Consider the following 13,034-nt stretch of genomic DNA (forward strand, 5'->3'; position numbering starts at 1 on the left):
TATAACAGAAATGTAGACAAAAAGTAAATTTTTATATAAAGCAGAATTAAAATTTCATTTCATTCAATTTTATTTTGACTCGTCAATTATGATTTTTGTTTCATGAGTTTTGATGATCTTTTAAGTCTTAGTATGAAATTATGATAGGATTAATGATAAAAAGAAATAATCACACATAACTGTACATAAGAATAAACAAATAAATGTTTTGTGTTAATCGCTATTCCTGCAGACAGAATGAGAGTTTAGGTGCAATACTGCCACTACCTACTGTCGCCTAAAAATAATCATTATGACAAAAAGTTATAATTATGAGACCGAAAGTTCTAATTGAGAAGTCATTTAGTCAATTTTCACTTTTCATGTAATAATTGTCTTTTTATCATCATGTCATAAATATGATTCTTTAACATTTAATTTGTTAGACTCATAACATTTAACTTAATTTTTTCATTTAATAATCTGCTTCCTAGCAGGTGCAATACCACCACTTACAATACTGGAGTGTCAATACTGACACTGGATTTTTACGACATAATTGTATGTGTGTGTGTGTGATATTAACACAATATCAAGCTTTAATTTTTTTATTTTTTTTATATATTATGGTCATCATTAATAACTGTATATTGCAACACCCCTAGACTCGTAGATTAATGAAATGGAGTGAGTTCTTCCTGGGGAAGTTGATCAAATATAGCAGAGAGAAAGATCACATAATTTTGCACCTTTTTTATTCACCTTATATGACAACAGGAAAAAAGAAACCATATAAAAGTATGGAATATGTTTCCTAACTGGGGAAATCATACTATGATTATTCTCATCATGGGGCATTTGCAGGGAACTGGTGGACAATTGGAAAATAAGGCTGATGTATAATGTAGAATGACAAAATAGATTTTCAGACTCACATAATCAGTTCTAGAAGTAACAGTATTCAAAAATGAACAGCTTTTGTCTTATTTCTATATTTTTGAAATATCAGAGGAGTTTGAACTAAGAAAGAGCACCAGGAGATCACACATTACTTTAAAGGATACCTCACATAAGTGCTGTTTTAATTTCCATTCTTATGAACATTACAGAAATGGCTAAAGATACATAGCTGTCATGGTCAATGATCTCCTTGAGTGTAGAATGGCCCTTGAAACAAGATATTTAAACCTGCCGCTTGACTGAAAATCTGACTGTTTATTAAAAAAAAAAAAAAAAAAAGACAAAAAACAAGTCAGTGTAACCCCATGTGTCAATAGATGTCAGCATGTGAGTCTTGCTACAGGCCGATGGTGTAAGAGCGCCCGGCAGGGTTGTGAATGGCAGAGCACACAGGCTCAGTCACAGCCCATTCATACCAGACCTTCTTTCCATTGTTACACCTCCAGAACCTCACACTCACGCTATCCCCACAGGACAGCGGGATCGGCTGCTGCATTGGGGAAGAAAGAGAGAGGGGGAAAAAAAAGGTGTTAGGATTACACTCCCAATGTGACTGTACACTTCAGTGCATTAACTGTGGAGTCGATAAAATGCCACGCTTTGACAGTGCTTAGCTGGCTCCTTTCTTACTGAAAGTGCTAACAGTATTTATGTCTGTCGCAGACGTTCACACCAAAAGGTATTACAAGAAAATGTATTATATGATTTATAATCAATGTTGGAAAAGCAATAGTTCTGCTTAATGTTTTAGTGGAAACCAAGGTTTTTTTCAGGACTCCACGATTAATAGAAAGTTCAAAGAACTGCATTTATAGGAAATAGATTTTTTTGTAGCAATGTAAAAGTGTCTCTTTTTATTAATGCAACCTTGCTGAATAAAAATATTCATTACTTTTATAAGTAGTGTAGTGTAAGCTTCTACTTCATTTAGTACAAAAATATAGTAGTAGTACAGATTTTAATGCCATGTCAGTATCTGTAGCGATCTTCAAAAGCAGATTTATAAAAGCAAAATAGTTTTTCATGAACTTACTTTCAAAGGGAATAGGATGGGGAACCAGGAGAACATCCCAGGAGAGTGTGTTTCAGGTTTTATACCTGCAAGCATGAAGAAAGGGATATTAGTTGTTAAAAGTGTCACAAAAAGCAAGAAACAACACTCAATACAGATCATTTCAACACTTTGTTTAAAGTTTAAAGTATTCTGTGTAGATTAATCACTTTTTGGATGGAAAGTAAATGTTTTCATTATGTACATGATTTTCAATTGCCCTGTGGTAACGCGTAAATTTATGAACAACGCAAGCCTTACATTGTGAAACAAGCTGAAAACTGACATTGTGTGCCACAAACACTGCTACTACAAAATACTTACTGAGTGTGACATCTTTGTAGAGTGTGGCCTCGAAGTATCCAGCAAAGCCGTGAAGCACTGAATTACACCCAATGGAGAATCGTAGACATTGATACCGGTTATTATTCATATCTGTAAAGGGTAAAGATCAAAAGTTAGTGGCTTCATAGAAAGGGGGTTTCACAGTACATATGGTCTTTGTGGCATCCATGTGTCGGTCTCTGCATGATCTTGTACCTGTGGTGGGATGTACAAAGGTGAAGCAGGGTTTGGGGTCTGCAAGCTGGTGGAAGTTGTGTAGTCTGACAACATACGGTGTTTCAAAATGGCACTCAGGGTCTTTGTCTCGCTCCCGACACCCACGCACTTCATTATAAAGTTTAGAGGAGGACAGCGGAGCCAGGAAAGAAGTATAAGAGCAGGGAATGCTTATGCCATCATCTAAAAGAAAAAGGAAAACATCCATGAGCTGATCAAAAGATGTAAAATAGAGCAAATCAAAAATCACAGAATTCGAAAAGAAAAAACAAAGCTGATTTCATATCAAACCTTTGAGGAACTGCTGTGCTCCATCAAGGCACTCGGGTGAAAGCTCATTGTCTCCGAATGACCCTAAAAGCTCGCTCACAATGATGTCTGCTTTCTCTGGAGCCGTCCATTCCCTCATGTCACATGACACAACAGTCACCTGATCACCCCACTCCTCAAATTTCCAGTTCTCCAGCCTGAGAAAGAGAAGGGGAACAACAAAGGGCTGCTGATTTACCAAAAAAAAAAAAAAATTACACCTGAAATCAAATGAACACATCTGAAAACAAATGTACTTACATTTACTTATTCAAAAAGTTAAAATAATATATATATATGAAAAATGACAGACAACTAGTTGTTTCTACTGCTAATCTATTCATTCATCAATGAATCCTGAATAAATAAGCACAATTTTCTACAGAAGAAATAAGATGATAATATTCAGACTAAATGTTTCTTGTTCACCAAATCAGCATAGAATGATTTCGGAAGGAACATGTGACACTGAAGACTGGGGTAATGGCTGCTGAAAATTTAGCATTTACATCACATGAATAAATTTAATTTTCAAACATACTAAAACAGGAAAGTGTTTTTAAATGTAATTAAATTTTTGCTGTATTGTAAGAGACTTCCTTCAAAAACATAAAAAAATTATTCAGTTCTAGTACTGAATTATCAAGAGGAGGGTGGGGAATAATAAAAAATAAATCACACTTTGATGAAGTTACTTACGTGACAACAGCATTTGGGTTCTTCTCAACAGCATATACGCGTAGTTTCCTCTTAGCCTGTTTTGCAGCGCGAAGCGAGGCGTTTACCAGTGGACCACGACCTGCACCTAGTACCATCAAAACCCTGTAAAGAAAACTCAGTGTTTACATAGTCTGCCAAACAAAACAGCATATCTCCACAATCTCTAGTTCATTAAGAACTGACAACTGGACACTGGGACAAGTGTGTGAAGTCACTTACTGCACATTGGTTTCTATCTGTTCTTCAGGAACTCTGTCCAGCAGACATCTATATACAGCCTGTTGGGAAAAACAATTCACATTTTTTGTTTTGTTTTCTCAAGTGGTGCCTTTCCTTCACTACAGTGATTGATGGGTGTTGCTACACTACTGTTCACAAGTTATGAGTCAGTAGGATAAACACAGTTAAAACAGTTAGCATTATTACGATTTAAAGAACTGGTTGATATTTTAATATGCAACTTATTTAGATGAATACTCAGCAGCCTTTACTCCAGTCTTCGGGCTTAAGTCTCAAGAAATATTTATTTTCATACATATATATATATATATATATATATATACACACACATTTCCTTAACTGTCACTTTTATCAATTTAATGTGCCCTTGCTGTATAAAAGTTTATTTTAGGGTGGGAAAAATCTTACTGACCCAAGCTCTTGAACAGTAATGTATATGAATGTTCAAACGTTTGCTTTTAACACATTTTAACACATTTCTATGTGGTTGCTAGGGCATTTCCTTACAAATTAACAAATTAAATGCTAAATGAATAAATGTAACAGAGAACCCCAAACACTACATTTAACTCACCTGTTGGTACTGTGAATATTTGATGGGATCCTTTTCGAAAACTTCATACGTCTGTGATTCCAAATTGTCCATTAAAGGCTGAAAAACAATAAGGCAACACATTAGCATAACTGAAACCAAAAGAATCAATTCTGTGCTGAAAAACTCACTCGGCAAACATTTATCCTTTCAGACAGACCTGCAGTGGTGACTGAAGGTAATCTTCATAGCCTTTGGCGAAGAGCTCATAGGCATTAGGCGCAGGACGGTTTTGGTTGAGGTACTCCAGATACTGAAGGTACGAGCGCAAATCTTTCTCATTGTGGCGGTTTTCCCCTGTGAAAATAAACTGAGCCTCCAGCTAGGGAGACCCCAGACTGTTAGATCACCTCCCTGAACAGAATGAATGTGACATAACTTGGTACCATTTACCTTGAAGAGGCGGAAGATGATTCGCTGATGGGCTTTTGAAAGAACTGGAAACCCTTTTTTATTGGTTAGAAATATGCTGGTGGGGAGAATGGCTGCTTTGATTGGCTCTCCAAGCCACTTGTCGATCAGTGTGTCAGACGGCAGGTCTTCTCCAATTTCAATAGCTTTACAAAGAAAAAAACAATTCTAAAACTCTTAGTATTCACCACTAAATATCTCATTATAAGCACTTCACTTACTTACCAAGGCAAATCCTCTTGTTATAGTCACAGAGTGTTCTGAATGAGTGCCACCTGAAGAGGAAAAGGGAAATTAAATGAACAGAGGCCAAAGACTGCTTTGTTCTCCATGTAGTTGAGTGATTTAATCACACAGCAGACCCAAATATGGACTAGGAGAGGAAAAAAAAACACTAATATTCATTTTTTAATGAGAGGTTTTAATTAGATATTTAATATCTTTATTTAATTGAACAAATGGCTTTGTTTCAGCTCCCTCACCATGTCCAGGTCTTCTCATCATTGCTGCCATCATCCATTTGTTTAAAAGGCTCGTTCTCGATGAGATCTTCACGCGTGTCCTCGGGAGCTAACAGTGGAACGCGTATCCAAAACTATGTAATTAAAAACACAATCAACACTGAACTAATTAATTCCTAATCAACAAAGCAAGCAGCATTACAACCAATAAAAGAGCAACCAACTGACAAAAAAAATAAGCAAATGGATTTGTTTGTGCTTGCACACTGATGCATTACACGTGGCTTAGCATTATAATTGAGTTTATACTGTGACCTTACTGGAACAGAGGTTGTGTCTTTGTATTTTGTACAAATGTTTCTAATAAATTACTTTCTAGTAACAGGAAACACTGCCACTTCAAAGTTCAGTAAAATTTTTGCAATGTTTTAAAAAAAAAAATCTCTCACAAAGAATGTATTAATTTAATCAAAAATACAATTAAAAAGGCAATACTGTAAAATATAATTATAATTTAAAATGTTACTCATTTCTGTGATGCTTATTTCAGTTTTTTTTCAGAAGCTATTAGTTCAGTCTTCAATGTCACATGATCCTTCAGAAATCATTCTAATATGCTGATTTGCTGCTTAACATCTTAATATTTTGTGATTATATATATATATATATATATATATATATATATATATATATATATATTATATATATATATATATATATATATATATATATATATATAAAAAATTAAGCACATTAATGCATTAAAACAACAGCCCAATAAATACTGTAAAAGGATCAGATCACTTCATCACTTCATGGATAATGCACACAGTATTATTTTAAATAACAGATGGACGGCAAGTTAAAATGATAAACAGTCCACTCGCACCACTAAATTTCCATCAGCGACAAAAGAAAAGGAAGCACCAGGAATGAAGATTATGTGGAAATGATGGGCCCTTGGTGTATAGATAAACAAATAATGTTGTGTTCTGAGCATATTTGTTTTCATTCTATGCTACAGATTGCCATTACCATGCAAGAGTGGTGTCCTGTGTGGATGTGGTTGAGCAGGATTCGAGCCAGGTTGGCACAATGTGGACCACTTAGGGGGATCATGAAAGCTGGCAGCCCCAGATAAGCACAGAAACTGAGCTCCTGAACCAGTGCCTGAAGCAAGGGCACAAAAGGCATTAGAAGGAGTGATCACATCAAAATAAACAACAAATCTGAACGGCGTCCTCTTTGTTGGGCAGATCTCCAATAAATGGCCCTCGTCTGCATCTGACTCTTGATTACAGCTACAATGACACTGCAGGGTGTTTGAAGAAGCACTTATCAAACACCCAACTGGATATTGTACATGTGTATGCATCATTTGTGACAACAATAGGTTACAGCAAATTAAGAATATCTTTCAGATCAGACAAGGAATATATTTAAATTATCTGAAAATAAAAATAAGGACCTCAAATATATAGTGTATTACAAAATAATAATAAACAAGTCATTGTGTACATACTGCTTCTGAATTCCTGCGTTCTGTGGTCAACTCGGAGTCTGTCTCAATCCAGGGTGATAGCTTTCCCACGATAAGAGTGTTCCAATCTAATAAAGAAAGAATGGACATCTTATTACAAAGATATAATCTTAACGTCTAAGTGTATGTAATTCTGTAAATGTAATTGCATTTATCATAGTATCATGGACAAAGAAAATGGAGAACACATTAGCTATTTAGTCTTTAATAATAAAAAAGAAAAAAAAATCTAAATCTAGAAATCTAAGGGAATTTTTGGGGCCTGGAGAAGTTTTGTCATGGCCTGACATTTGTGCTTTTTTCAGTTTCTTATAAACATCTAAATGGCTAAAGTCTAATCTCACTGTGATCAGCACAAACTGGGCTATAATAATATGTGAAATGCATGCATGTACATGATTGTTTTTGAGAGAAAAAAATGTTATGCGTGGTTAGTGAAAAACTAAAAATGCGAAATCACTTAAATAAGGCAATTAAACACATACAGAACAATGGTTCCCAGGACTTTTGAGAACTGGAGCTTGTAGCCTAGAATTTTTCTTTCTAAATTATGTGAAAATCATCTTGTTTACACACTTACAGAAAACAATATATAGATTAAAATTTTCTAAGACACTTTTTGTTGGTAAAAGTCATATGCGAGTAGGCGTCAACTATCATGAAAATCACTGTGATTTAAAAGTGTCATTTAAGTTCTTTTTGGGGTTATCGGGAGAAAATGACTCATAACACGTATACGCATTAATCGACTTCAGAGGGGTTAAAGGGTGTTATCAAACGATCTTTAATCATGATTACATTTTTTCCCCTGAGTTCATTTAAAAGCTAGTTAAGTTTGTTTTTGTGCCATGATTTAGATTTCATAACCACTTTCCACTCTCTTTCTGACCCTTTTTTTTCCCAATCTATTCTTCAGTAGATGGCTTTTAAGTCTGTCTCTGAATGTGAAATGTGATTTTATAGTATTTTACTCTCATCATTAATGGTCTTAATACTATCTATTTGACCTCCTCTAAATTATCTCAAAATCATTGGCGGGACAAGTTTCTGAATAACAAATAGTCAATGATGTATTATATATTATATAATGATAAATTACATAATAGATAATGTTGATGTGCATTAGTATTTTTTCTTTCTATATGACATCAGAAATATGCAGATGTTTTGCAATTTTTGGAATAGAACAGTTCCAATGTGTTTTACATGTTTTCAAAGTACATTGAACTTTCACTTTCTTACTTATGACATGATCCCTTTAAACCTCAGAAACTTTTTTTTCCCTCAACTGACAGTATTGCATGAGTGAATATGTAGAATAGATGCACAGAGTTTCTTATATCTCACCTCTGCCACATAACAGCAGGTCAGAGCGTGTTTGGGCTCCGGGCCGTGACTTAGCAGGGTCCAGTTCATACTCCCTTCGGAACCGCGGGTGGAAAAGCGGCATGCACAGGAAATCAAAGCTATAGGACAGAATGATATGCATCAAGACAAACAGACCAAACAAAGAAAACAGATACTGGTGGTATTTTAAGTAAATGCTTGCTCTATTCTTTTTCTAATATATCTGTTTTCTTTTTCTTTATTATATTATTTAAAAGCCCTTGCTATGTTTACTGTGTTAAGCTAACTGAGACTTGTTATAGCACTTATATATCATTGCTCTTTTTGTTGATTTTGATTGCTTCCACTGTCCTCATTTGTAAGTCGCTTTGGACACAAGCGTCTGCTAAATTAATAAATGTAAATGTAAACGCCTTAAGTCTTCAACGTCATTAAAGAGGAGGGGTATTCCAATTTTGTCTTGGACTTTATTAGTCCTTTCTTAGGAATCACTTAAGTACATATTTTTAGTTCGAAAAAAAAAACAAGTTTGTGTGGCATTACAAAACAAAAAGCGTATAAATACAGTTACAATCCCATTAGTCAATGAGGCCAGATCTTTAAAATATTTAAATATAATCTACGCATTTCTAATCGCCTCCTCTTTGAATAATAACTGAACATATGTAAATTGTAATTCGTCTGTATTCAGTAATAATTCTGCAACACTTTTTGTGCTGGAAAACGAATGTCTCATCAACAAGACTGAATTAATCCACTCAAAAACATCTATTAAATATTAAGACGAACCAATAAAAATATTCAATCTATTCTGCAGGTGTTATAAAGGTTTCAAAAGAAATCCGAATGTTATTGCCCAAAACTGGTTTGCAAACACATGAGTGAAATAAAAGCAAATCTGAAGAAGCCGCTAACAGTTAGCAAATGCTCATGAGCATCACGTGTAGCGACCTAACGTTAGCCGAGCCATCTTAAAACTGAGCATATTTCACTTCCTTTAGCCACAACGTAGATATAATTTGCCTTGTTACAGTACCGAAGGCTACCTTTGCTTACCCTAATTTGGCGACCGCCGCAAGGGTATCCGCCACTTCGGGAACACAACTCAAATCTCTCCCGCAGGAGACCCTGCTACCTGCACTGCCAGACGCCATCGTTAGGAGACAGGGTGGGAGGGAAAATGAAATTGAGACAGGGCTATGGGGAAACTGACATCATTTCGGCTCAATACAAGAGCGCTTGCATTTTAGCAACAACGTGGGGATAGATCCAAAATGGCGATTGCCTGAACTGCAGTTCCCTATCATAGGTCACTTCGATGCTGCGGTGACGTCACCACGTATGGGAACACCTCCGGTGTGACGAATGTCTGAAGCCCTATACCATCCCGCCAATCCTATTGGCCAAATGGCGCATAGCACCACCCTACGCATGCGCACGCATGATATACCTGGGTGCAGCGCGCCATTTCGCTCAGATTTCATTCCTTCAGGAATAGCGAATCTTCTGTGCCCTATCATCTCGCGTTCTCCAGCGATTTTCTTCGAGCAGTGTTTAACTCCTCTTTCGCGGACGCGATGAGTCAACGAAAGGTAAGAGCCGTATATGGGTTTATCACAGGGAGGCACTCATGAGAGATTCGTTTGCAGCCTCTCTCATGTTCTCTCTGTGATAGCCTACGGCTATGGTAAAATAAGAAAAGTATCCGCGCTCTGGAGTCTATTTCTTCAGTCGCCTCGCGTCTAACCCCCACCGTTCGCTTCTGCGGTCGCCGAGGCCCCGCACGAGGTGTTGGTTAGGGGCGATATGTGCGGCTTGACTATGAATACAGTGATGCACTGGAGTTTCCACTTGCTCGCTCTCCCCTACTCGAGCGCGTTGATCAGAGCAGTTTTGCTTTATACTATGTTGTCTAACCGCAGCTTCTACTCAGAGTAGGCTCTGACCTGCATAAGCGGTTCTCTCCCTCCGAGCGGACAGGAGAAACGCGCTTCCCCTTCCTCAGTGTGCTACATGGCGGACTGCTATTATATAGCGATGCCGTTTGACTACCTCTCTAGCCGAACGGATCGCGCCAAACTCCGCCGCGACCTAGTCTCGTCTAGACGTATCGAGTCGTGTCTATTTCGGCAAATTTTATTCTCTTATTAAGACGGTTCTTTACGAGAAGCCTCTCGTTCTTTCCCCACACTCTAACATTGACCGTCTCGCAGCACAAGCACTTCGAGCGTCACTGAACTGAGCTGTTATTTGAGCGCCCCTCAGACACTGCACAATTCAGTCTTCAGAGTTTGAGGGACGGCACAAGAGACTGGCGAATTTGGCCAGTTTATGACGGCTCACACAGCTGCCGCGTTCTCGCTAGCGGCGTGGCCCTATGTTTATCTTGTTGGATTAAATCCTGCCGTGGACACGCTTCAGGATTATACACAACGAAACACAGCGAGTTTGACGCATGCATTTCCTTCTATGTTTGCCGGGGTCTGTGCCCTCCACTGAAGAGTGCTGTTGGACTGCTAATGCACATCCAACCCTCTCACTGCAGCCCCCACGCTCTAACATTGACTGTCTCGCAGCACATGCACTTCGAGCGTCACTGAACTGAGCTGTTATTTGAGCGCCCCCTCAGACACTCTGCACTATTCAGCCTTCAGAGTCTGAGGGACGCCACAAGAGGCTGGCAAATATGGCCAGTTTATGACGGCTCACACAGCTGCCGCGTTCTCGCTTGCGGCGTGGCCTAATGTTTTCTTGTTGGATTAAATCCTGCCGTGAACACGCTTCAGGATTATATACAACGAAACGCAGCGAGTTTGACGCATGCGCTTTGCTTCATGTTTGCCAGGGTCTGTGCCCTCCACTAGAGAGTGCTGTTGGACTGCTAATGCACATCCAACCCTTTCACTGCAGTCCCCACGCTCTAACATTGACTGTCTCGCAGCTAAGGCACCTCGAGCATCATTGGATTGAGCTATCATTTGAGCGCCCCCTCAGACACTCTGCACAATCCAGCCTTCAGAGTCTGAGGGACGCCACGAGAGACTGGCGAATATGGCCAGTTATGACGGCTCACACAGCTGCCGCGTTCTCGTCAGCGGCGTGGCCTAATGTTATCTTGTTGGATTAAATCCTGCCGTGAACACGCTTCAGGATTATACACAACGAAACGCGGCGAGTTTGACGCTTGCGCTTTCCTTCTATGTTTGCCAGGGTCTGTGCCCTCCACTAGAGAGTGCTGTTGGACTGCTAATGCACATCCAACCCTCTCACTGCAGTCCCCACGCTCTAACATTGACTGTCTCGCAGCAAAGCCACCTCGAGCATCATTGGATTGAGCTATCATTTGAGCGCCCCCTCAGACACTCTGCACAATCCAGCCTTCAGAGTTTGAGGGACGGCACAAAAGGCTGGCAGAGATGGCCAGTTTATGACTGCTCATACAGCCGCCACGTTCTCGCAATGGCGACGTGGCCCGATTTTTATCTTGGTGAATTTAATCCTGCCGTGGATACGCTTCAGGATTATACACAACGAAACGCAGCAAGTTTACGCATGCGCTTTACTTCATGTTCGCCAGGGACTGTGCCCTCCACTAGAGAGTGCTGTTGGACCGCTAATGCGCATCCAACACTCTCACTGCAGTCCCTACGCTCTAACATTGACTGTCTCGCAGCAAACAGCGCTTCGAGCAGCATTGGATCGGGCTGTGACGCCAGGCGTAATAATAAATAATAATCCCTCAGACACTGCGCAATCCAGCTTTCAGATCTTGAGGGGCGATTCAAGGGTCTTACACAGACGACCCGTTTATGACGGCTCGCACAGCCGCCGTTTTAGTTAGCGGCAGAGCCTGATGTTCAATTTGTTGGTCTAATTCCTGCCGTGGACACGTTCAGGAATATACACAACGGGACGCAATAGCTCTTATGCATACACTTCCCCTGTGCACGAATGCCGCAGGCTTTTCCGTGCACGGACATTATGTGTATGACAGCGTTGCAGAAAGCGGAAATTTGAGACTGCTAGTATCGTTTTGGGTCGCGTGGAACGCTTGCCCGGCATTTCTCAATGGGTGTTACGCACAATTGTCACGGATACACCAATTCGTTTTTTAGAGGCCCGCCTCTTTCCGCTGAATTCTTTCCACGGTGGTAGACTGATGGTAATAGCAGTGTTGTGACAGGAGATGTCAACTCTGCTGAGCAAAGGGGCTATAGAAGTCGTAGACCCCGTACTTCTCAATGCATGGATGTAGCTCTGGCCCCGTTGCGGCTCCAGGGCGTCCGTCTGTTAACCACTTGGATTCCACAGCGGCATTCCCCGTAATTTGTCTGGGGTTACTTCACATGCGCCCTTTTCAGTGGAAAAGTGGGCGGTAAGACGAAATATTTCACCCCGTTGTCTTCCGCATCCGACGATTTCGGTGACACGGAGTTGTGTGATGTCATTAAAGCTATGGATGCCAACCGAGTTTCTCCTACCGGGGTTCGGCTGGGGATTTGAGCTTTCCCAGAGACCGTCACGACGGATGTGTCTTTGACCGGTTGGGGAGCTGTTTGTCAAGGGCTACCAGCCCATGGAGTGTGGACAGCTGCACAACGCAGTTGGTATATAACCGGTTGGAATTACTGGCAGTTTTCTGGCTCTCCAGTAATTCGCGAATCTGCTGATCGGCCGTCTTGTGCTGCTCAGATCAGACAGCACAGCGTTTGTCTCATACCTGAATCATTAGGAAGGATTACGCTCTCGCCCCCTGTGCAGGCTGGCGAGACATGTTCTTCTCTGGTCTCTGAGAAAATTTCTGTCGATCCGAGATGTTCATGTCCCCGGACGTTTGAACTTCGGAGCAGATATGCTATCCAG

At 39.8% G+C, this 13,034-nt stretch overlaps 1 protein-coding gene across 1 annotated transcript; it reads right to left on the bottom strand.

Annotated features, from left to right (window-relative positions):
* Positions 1 to 717: 717 nt before the first annotated feature.
* Positions 718 to 9,463, bottom strand: LOC127933438 (protein arginine N-methyltransferase 5-like). Its single transcript, XM_052530456.1, has 16 exons — positions 9,228 to 9,463; positions 8,172 to 8,290; positions 6,807 to 6,892; positions 6,320 to 6,454; positions 5,306 to 5,418; positions 5,049 to 5,098; positions 4,806 to 4,969; positions 4,573 to 4,734; positions 4,395 to 4,472; positions 3,800 to 3,858; positions 3,560 to 3,682; positions 2,843 to 3,018; positions 2,531 to 2,734; positions 2,315 to 2,425; positions 1,973 to 2,037; positions 718 to 1,429 (listed from the first exon to the last, which is right to left on the bottom strand). Exons 1-16 carry the CDS (start codon positions 9,323 to 9,325, stop codon positions 1,277 to 1,279), a joined length of 1,896 nt encoding a protein of 631 aa, XP_052386416.1. The 5' UTR covers positions 9,326 to 9,463; the 3' UTR covers positions 718 to 1,276.
* Positions 9,464 to 13,034: the final 3,571 nt, after the last annotated feature.

The sequence above is a fragment of the Carassius gibelio genome, chromosome A2 (assembly GCF_023724105.1).
Source record: "Carassius gibelio isolate Cgi1373 ecotype wild population from Czech Republic chromosome A2, carGib1.2-hapl.c, whole genome shotgun sequence".
NCBI lineage: Eukaryota > Metazoa > Chordata > Actinopteri > Cypriniformes > Cyprinidae > Carassius > Carassius gibelio.